Raw genomic sequence first — 8929 nt, forward strand, 5'->3', positions numbered from 1 at the left:
GTCAGCCCGGGTAGCTCGTTTGCCAAGGCTGGTCCTGGCAGCCGGGTCTGTGCTGTCCTTGTGCCCGGGCGAGGCGCCACGGGGAGGAGGGAGCGGGAGGGGACGGAGCAGGACTGGGGATCCAAGCGTATGTCCACCCTTCCTCACACCCATTTCACTCTGCTTTTTTGATAAAAATCTGAAAGAAGAGAAGGGTGGGCTCAGCGCGAAGTGGGAGGAGGCAGCGGGCAGCCCCGGGTGAGCCCCGTCTGCTGAGGAAGCCCATCGTACCTCGCTCAAGATGATCCACACTGGGGAGTCCGTCTGGATGGACAGCCTGACGGCCTCCAGCGGCCCGAAGGATGGGTCCACCTCTCCCTCTGCAATGACCTTGGAGAAGGAGCCTGGACAGCCCCGGGTGAGCCCCGTCTGCTGAGGAAGCCCATCGTACCTCGCTCAAGATGATCCACACTGGGGAGTCCGTCTGGATGGACAGCCTGACGGCCTCCAGCGGCCCGAAGGATGGGTCCACCTCTCCCTCTGCAATGCCCTTGGAGAAGGAGCCTGGCGGGGAGAGCACGTGGGTGATGTGACGATGGACCCCTGGCATCCAGCACCCCACCCCGAAGGGACCACAAGCAGCCATGGCAGCTCCCTGCCCACAGCTCCCCAACACGAGACAGGCTGAAAACCAGCAGCATGGGTGTCAGAACGGTGCAAAGTGCTACACTTAGGGGACCAAAAAAAAAAAAAAATCAACTAAACAAAACACCCACTGGGGCTTTACCACATATCAGCGGGTCCCTGTAGGCTCCCTCTTCTTGTCTAAGGGCAGGACAAGCTCTAAAACAAGCTCAGGTGGCAGGAGCCAAAGTCTGAGCTGTAAGTGGTGTGAGCACCGGGACAGGCTGTGGAGGGAGAGCACGGAACAGCCCACAGTGGAGGTTATTTTAAAACCAGGTTAGGTAAATGGATAATGTGAATTATTTGGTCCCAGCTCTGAGCAAAGCCAACCAGACATGTAGGACTGAAAACTATCTGAAAAGGACACCTAGTCTAAGAGGGGAGAGGAGACAGTGACAATTAAATCCTGCTCCAGCCTGGCTCCTGGCAAGCAGAAATTACTCTGTGCCAAGCAAACAGCACTAAGGGTCTCGATTCGCTGGAAGGCGAGGATGGGGCCGCGTTACCAAACCCGGGGGCAGTTGTTTACCACCCCGCACCCTCTGCACCTATCTGGATGTAGCCATCCGCTGTCCTGCGGTATTTGACGACTGTGCCTCTTCCCTCCTGCAAGGTTTCCTTGTCTGACTGCAGGCTCTGCGGGAAGGAGAGGAGCTTTGTGCAAGGCCAGCGGCAAGAGACACCCAAAACCCAACAGCGGCAACCCCAGAGCTGCCCTCGCCAGCAGCCCTTGGCACCTTGTCCCCCTGCCTGGCACCCCAAGCCTCCTGCCCCAAATCACGAGGACAGTTGCTGCCCTCATGCTGTTGCTTTCACTGCTCGATCGTGGCTCCAGCCCCTCCTCCACAGCCACACCACCCCTCTGAGTATCCCCTCCGCAGGCAGGGACGGCTCCCACAGTGACTGCGCAGCGCAGCATCCCAGCTCCTGAGGTGTTGCCACACCAGGTGTGACCTCCCTGGTTCCCAGAGGCTCCTCTCAAAGGCTCTTGAGTCTTGTAAAGATTTTCCTGACAGCTTTAAGCAGTTCCCTTCTCTCAAACCTCTTTGGCTTTCCCTCCCCTGTTTCAATTCTCAATAAAACACTCACATCAAATGGCAAAACCTCCACAGTCGTATTGAAGAGTTTGTCTTCTGGGTGCTCAATATTCCCGCTGCGGAAGAAGAACCTGTGACAGAGACCAAAGCCATGGAAAGCCACACTGAGCGAGGCGGGACATGAGGAGCTCAGCCCAGCGGACCCCTCAATCTGCTCAGCCTAACAGGCACTGGCCCCAAAAGCCCACAGGCATGGGGGTTGGAAAGGAGCCCTTCTGCAGCAGAGCAGCTACGTCCCGAATTGCTCACAAGCACAGGGAGGCAAAGGGCTTCACCAAACATGGCCCCACCGAAAAACCCCAGTCAAGTTATCCCCCCCTGGAAGAGCTCCACTCCTCCCTGCTGGGCAGCCAAGCAGGAGCTGGGCAAGAAAATCAACGTGAGACAGAAGAGTCAAAGGAAAGTGTCACCGCATGCTCCAGGCTGTCCCCACAGCCTGTCACCCCACTGCCCGTCCCCCAGGCACTGGCCTTTCGATGCGGAGTGGTTTGAAGAATCTGAATCTGATGAAGTCCCCGGCAGTAGGAGTAAAGGCCCAGAAGAAGTCCTCCCGCAGGTAAGCCTTCTCCAAGGTGAAGTGCTGGTAGGTTTTCAGGCTGGTGCTCACCTCCGCAGGAGGGTTGACGTGCTCTTTCCGCAGGGCCTGCTTGCCAAAGTCCTTGTCCTTGGTGGGTGCAAAACAAAAGGACAGAAAAGGGTCATGAGCTGCTCTTGCCCACAATGAACAGGGGTCCCAGCCACAAAGCTCCACAAATCAACGGCTCTTGATTTGCAGAGCACAGAAGGATGAGGGATGGAAATGATCTGGGGAAGACAGGGGACAGGGCTGGATCCCAGGAGGACCCAACTTCAGGAGAGGCAGCATGGAGAAGCACCACTGCTCTGCAGGCTGATCCGGCACCAAAAAGCCTTTCACTGTCCACGTGTCCCCGAATGCGTGTCTCTGCCCCAGGAGCTCTGCAGACAGTCCTTCCAGCTGAGGAGAAGGTGGCTGGGGGGCTGATGACAGCACACAGTGGCCTGACGGGCACTGTGCTGCGACACAGACGGGATTATACCACCCCTTTACCTGGGGATGCACAGACACAGGACCGAGCACAGCCCGGGGACACTCCGCACATACCTGTGGGAGCTTGAATTTGTTGTTTAAACACACACACACACCCCCACCCCCACACCCACACACACACCCACACACACACACACTTTAAGCTCCTACACAGCACGCTCTGGTTCGCCTATTAGCAAATCCCAGGAACAAGGAGGGTGGTGGGAAGGAAGTCAGACCAACCCAGGAGTCATCTCTCCAGGGTTTTTCAGTAGATGCTTCGAAATCACTTGCCCAGACCATGGTTCTGCCCTCAGGATGGGCAGCCAGGACCAGTACCAAGGCTTAAAAGTTTGCAGCAACTCCTAGTACATGTGCCTGCCATTCTGAGAAGTAGCTACGTTAGCTCACTGTAATTCAGATTAAAACACAACCACTGCACCGAAATTCAGCTGCCACCATCCCACCAGTTGCTGTCGCTGATGTCCCTACCCCAAAAGCAGCCAGTCCCCAGGTACCTGCAGACCAGGTCTGGCATAAAGGCCATCTGCTGGGAGGCAGATGGCCTTGGACAGGCAGCTGGTACCCACCTTCAGCTTCTGTATCTTCCCAGCCAAGGAGGAGTGTGTTCCCACGTGCTGGAAGAGCGAGGGCTTGAAGCGGATCCTCAGGTTTGCCTTCTGCCTGTCACAGTGTTTCTGAAATGAGACAAACCCACAGTGCCCCAGGCTTAAACCTCTGCAGCCAACTGTGACCCGTGAGAGCACTAGACAAGGCAGGAGGAGCGGCAACACCCCTGCCTCGCCGTATCGATGCCTCTCTGTGTCCTTTTGGCTGTAATTTGTCAGGAGGGCTTTTAACTGCACTCTGGAAGAAGCTGCCGGGGACTCCAGCTGCTCGCCCGCCGAGGGCTGCTGGACAGCCGCAGCACTCACGGTTAATACCAAATCTCTCCTTGCCAAGCGCGGCTTAGCAAACGCTGAGCAAACCTCCGCTCTGCTGCCAGGTAGGGACAGCCAGAGAATTTAGTTTCTTTTGTCCGCGGCTTACTGGGAAAGCCTTTTTCCCGCGACTCAGAGCTCGGGATCGCCGCTAGCCGAAGGTACAGTAAGTGCCGGGGTGATTCAGAGCCCACGTGAGCAGGCAGCAAGCGCGGGCTCTTTTCAGCCGGGCAGTTTTGGGTTTGTTGGCAGGCGGTGTGAAGCAGATGTACGGCACGTGCCACTGTCACAGCCGTTCGGCTGTTTCACGCCCATCGCACCGTGCCAATAAACTTGGGGATGCAGCTCTGATGCAGCCAGACATTTTCCATGGAGTGGAGGGAGAGAGAGACGATGGAGGGGAAATAAAGGACAAAGGCGAAAAACCCTGACAGAGTGGAGACAAGAACTCACACTGTAAAAATGGCTCATTTCTCTCAGTTTGGGGGAGCAGGACAAAAATACAGGGTTAGAAACTGGAGGGAGAGGGCATTTGTTTTCTGACTTTGTTTTTTCCAAGAAAAGAAATGCACACACACCCACGGCCAGCACCACCTGCTCTCACAACCTCCCACCCAGGAGAAACCCCAGCAGAAATCCTGCTGCCGGGCACCGTGTCACTGGTTGCCTGGTTCCAGGCAGGGCACATGGGGAAAGCCAGCCGCACCGAGCCCCCACCACGGGCTGCCCACCCGCCACCGTGTTGGGAGCTGGAAAATTCCAGGCATGACCCCTGCGAGCTGCAGAGGAGATAATCCCCTAATCCAGCTCACGTTACATTAGAAAATTAAAACTCGCCATGCTAATGGGAGAGACCCTTCTCCTTGCCAGCAGCCCTAGATGCAACCCCGTCAGCTCTGACCTCCCTCCGGATGGCGAGAGCAGGAGGAAAGGGAATGAAGGGAGCTACAGCATCTCCAGCTTTCTCCTTCTCCCCTTTCCCCCATCTGCTAAAGAAGCATCTGCTGAAAGCAGCGTTGGCTCAGTCGAGCCAGGAGGGGCAACAGCTCAGTTGGTGGTAAGAAGGTCATCCTTTCACACAGCTCTACCCCAGGTAAATCTAAAATTAGTTAAAAAAGAAAGAGCAGAATATATCCAGAGCAGGCAAAGCACTTACCGAAAGCTCAGGTCAAACAAACTTTCAATCAAAAAGACAAATCCTCCCCGCTACCAATTTGATTCTGCACAGTGGGATTTACAAGGGAACGTCGTGTTTGAAAGGGCGCTGGGCAGAGTTAATCATGCAAACAGTGGGGGAAAGGAGCCAGAAATCTACACAGAAAGTAGGTTAATTTTTAAAAAGCAACACGTTTAAGAGGTCTGCGGTTTCCACTGGGAAAACCTTGGCTCCGTCAGGTGGGAGAAGATGAGTGAAGAAGAGCAAAGGAGAAGACGATCCTGTGCAGCAGGATCTGCATTTAATCAATGCTCAGGCTGAAGATTTTAAAGTGGGGGGGGAGGGAGGGGAAGAACATTATTCCCAGCTGCATCCAGCATCCCTGGCTTCGCCCGTGGATGTGAGGACCCTGTGGAGGTGGATGTGGGAGCTGCCGGACAGGCCTGGGGACCGCTGTGTCACACCTGAGCACACCAGAGGACACGACGGATTTCATCTGAGACTGGTCCTGCTGCACATGGGGGACTGGAGCCATTGTCACAGCCGCTGCCAGGGCCTGGACCAAATTAAACCACATCCTTGCCCCGATTCAGCAGAGCCCTGAGGATGCCCTGTGCCCCACGACACACAGAAACAGTATTTATCCCTACAGTAACCACCTGCTCTTGCATTTGCCACCGCAAAGTAGTTGTGGCCATGGGGTCTGTCCTAAGCGACTGGCTTCAAGCTCTGCACTGGGACTCGGCTGCTCATTCTCTGCCCGGGGAGGAGAGCGTGTGAGCAAATACAGGATGTTCAGAGAGGAGACAGGAGAGTATCTGGTGGTGAGCTCATCTTCCATGTGCTGTCACACACACTCCTCCTCTGCCCTTCCCACTCACTTCAGCCCCTCGCTGCTGCCGCCGACGAGAGTTCAAACACAGCCTCCACAGGGCACCGGGGCTTCTGTGCTGCTGTCTGAGAGGCTTCGTGCAGGCACGGCTCCACAAGCGAGGTGGCAGAATGAAAATGGAGCCTGTTTCACCTCTCTGCACTCTCCCAGAAACCCCGACAAGAGCTTTGCATGCTCTGGCTTCATTTGGATATGCTACGCACAGCGGGCTTGTTCTTGGATCATCTGGGGTGAGCTCTCCAGGCAGCCTGCGTGTGCGCTCCAGGCGGGTACAGCACACGAGCCCAGAGCCAAAGGGTTATTCTGGGGTTATAGTCAGCAAGCAGGGAACAGCTTCAGGGAGAGAAGCACACCGGAATGAGAAACACCACAGAAGAATGGGGCATGGCTCCTCTCCTTGGGGACTGGAGGAGGAATACCCTGTTAGTGCTCAGATGCAGAAATAATGTCTTTTCTGGCAGCTGCAGACTACAAAAGCCTGAACTGCCAGGTCTTTGCTTACACAATTCACAAGGACACCCCGCGGCACACTCCACAGGGACGGCACAGCTCGGTGCAGAGTCCGTTAGCACCAGAGCTCACAGGAGAGATCCTCTGGAGACACAGCCCACACACCAGAGAAGGTTTCCCTGTGACAGGGAGTGTTTACGTACTGCATCTTTCTCAGGGTTGCAGACTTTCACCCAAAGGATGTGATCCAGCAGCCAGTCAATGGGTTTGTCTTTATAGAACATCAGGATGAACTCCACGATCAAGCTCAGATCCAGGGACTTGAACATCTTTCCTACATCACAAAGAAAGAGAGAAAAGAGAGAGCAGCTACAGACTGAAATGGACAAGAGCCAGAGCTGGAAAGAAAAAAACCTGAGAGGATGGGCTGCAGAAGTTGGCTGTGTCCATCTCTCTACGTAAAGGGAAGAGCACGCAGCTCTGTTTCACGTACCGGTACTGCTGGGGTTGCTAATACCGCTCTGGGTTTAATATTCATCGCAGAATTAGAAAGCATTAGTGTCTCACAGGTCACAACAGTATCAAAAGGTCTGAAACTCTTCCATTCAGCAGGGAGAAATAAGGATGGAAAACATTCAGACAGCTGCAGGACAGACCGTTTCCTGCCCCCAAAACTACAAGTTTTAAGCCAGTCAAACCAGTATCCAAAATAACAGATCGAGCTGCTACTGCAACCACGTACTGCCGTTCTCAAAATAGTTCTGTGCTGATGTAAACTTCCTTCTGCACACTCTTAGGCAACTCCAAATCCCATCCAGTCTAAAAGCTACTGGTCACATCCAAGCTGTTGGCTGGGCCACCGACTGGGTTTATTTTTACTAAAAGTGAGTATCACCAGCAGTACTGGCTGCGAGGACCTTCCTTCCCTGTGCGAACACAAGAGACACTGCCAAAAGAGGGAGGGAGCAAGTCCAAGTATTTTACCATCTTGAGGGGACAACTCGTTGGACCATGAGTGTAAGTGCTTGCAAGAACCAGCAGGCACTTGTGCCCGTGCCTGGTGGGACTGGGGTGAGCGGGGGAGAACATTACCAATAAACCCCAGTTGAGAAAACTCCAGGATCATCCACTCCTCGGAGGGCTGCTGCAAGGCAAAGTTCTTCATCGTGCTGAGATAGTTTGGTTTGGCCACAATATCATCCTCCAGCTGCAAGAGGAAAGGACACTCAGTGCCGATGACGCACCCAGGTTCCAGGAAGAGTCTCTCTGTGCAGAGCAACCACACCGTAGACAGGAGGAAAGCTTTGGCACGGGTCTAGTTTATTCTGGAAGATGCTCCAAGCAGATTTTTCTCACCCAATTAACAGGTAAACAAAACAAGGATTCCTGCCCTCCCCAGGAGGGAAGTCTCCGAGTCTAAAGCATCTTAGAAATCCAACTTCTGAACCTATCTGCTCCCCCTCCGCTGCATCACACAACCGGACATGCTCTTTGCCCGCGTGCAGCCGGGTATGAGCCACAGCAAACTCCCTGGTCCCCCCAGCTCCCCCCCGCCCCCAGCCCCAAACCCACCTGCACGTAATATATGCCTTTGGACTGGGCATACATCATTAAAAAGCAGTAGTCAAGGTTCTGCTTTGTCCTCCACCTGCAAGAGACAAACGTGATGGGCTCACCGATCTCTCTTGGGGTACTGGGCTGCTCAGGGGAGCCAGCCAAGGCTGGGCTTAAGCTGACAAGGTGACACAGCTCTTGGAGGAGGAGATGGCAAGTGGCCTCTCCCTTTTGGCCTCAAACTGGTCAGTTAAGAGTTACTGGAAAACAGAGGGACTTCCAAGATGAGTTTCATCTGGGTTAAAATGACCCCCTCGCTTAGTGATGGAAACAGCACAGCCCAAGGCAAGCCCTGCAAAGCGGGCACCAGGTCATACACCCCCACCACATCCTTCCAGCTCTTGGATCAAGCAGGTTTAGGGCCTCGCCTGGCCCTGCAGAAGAGCTCTCCTCGCTGGAGTCGGGGGGCATGCTGCAGTTAATTCAGGGTTTGCTTGTTTTTAGCATCATTGATTCTTACCTGACTCTTTCCTTGGGGTCTCCAAAGGATTCCCGCAGGTGGGAGAAATCAGGATAGAAATGTGGAGACGGGGAAATTACCTCCAGGAGACCTGAGTATATTTCCTTTGGGAATCTGCAGAAGAAAAGCAGCAGTAAACAAATCCCCCCATGTCTGACACACCATTTCCCAGGCCAGATCACAGGGTAAACAGTGAGCTGCAGAACCAAACAAAAACCACAGCCTCTAAGGGAAAACTTCCCCAGCAGCTAGTGCTCTTCCAGGCTCTCCAAAGGCCATCAGCAGGGACTGCCATGGAGTTTTAAAGCTGCTTTCTCCCTCCCACGGTCTCTAATAGCCCCATAGTTTGCGTGCTCCCCACCAGCATCCCTCCTCCCTCCCGCACGCACACGCGGGTCAGCTTTAAAGCTCAGCCACCAGCACCACATACTCTCTGCGGGATTAAAGAGACCTGCAGACTGGCACACCAAGGAAAGGACCTGCTGCTACTACCGGCATTTAGAGATTTTCCAAATGCATCAGTAATTAAAAGCCATTTTGCAGAGATTATGTTATGCATTTCTGATAAGTTACTTAAACCACCGCTGTGCTGTAGTTAGGACAGCCAG

The 8929-nt window shown here is 54.3% G+C and overlaps 1 protein-coding gene across 1 annotated transcript in view; it reads right to left on the bottom strand.

Moving 5' to 3' along the window:
- Positions 1-154: 154 nt before the first annotated feature.
- The window catches only part of MGAT4B (mannosyl (alpha-1,3-)-glycoprotein beta-1,4-N-acetylglucosaminyltransferase, isozyme B), a gene marked incomplete at its 5' end in the record, with an annotated part of 15354 nt that continues 6579 nt past the window's right edge, over positions 155-8929 (bottom strand). The window contains 10 exons of the mRNA XM_010141010.1: positions 155-178; positions 431-543; positions 1212-1299; positions 1753-1831; positions 2231-2424; positions 3399-3506; positions 6451-6581; positions 7340-7454; positions 7820-7895; positions 8322-8435. Coding sequence (XP_010139312.1) covers positions 155-178; positions 431-543; positions 1212-1299; positions 1753-1831; positions 2231-2424; positions 3399-3506; positions 6451-6581; positions 7340-7454; positions 7820-7895; positions 8322-8435 — 1042 coding nt within the window. The remainder of the gene's footprint in view (positions 179-430; positions 544-1211; positions 1300-1752; positions 1832-2230; positions 2425-3398; positions 3507-6450; positions 6582-7339; positions 7455-7819; positions 7896-8321; positions 8436-8929) is intronic.

Source organism: Buceros rhinoceros, unplaced genomic scaffold (assembly GCF_000710305.1).
Source record: "Buceros rhinoceros silvestris isolate BGI_N320 unplaced genomic scaffold, ASM71030v1 scaffold8738, whole genome shotgun sequence".
NCBI classification, from domain to species: Eukaryota; Metazoa; Chordata; class Aves; order Bucerotiformes; family Bucerotidae; genus Buceros; species Buceros rhinoceros.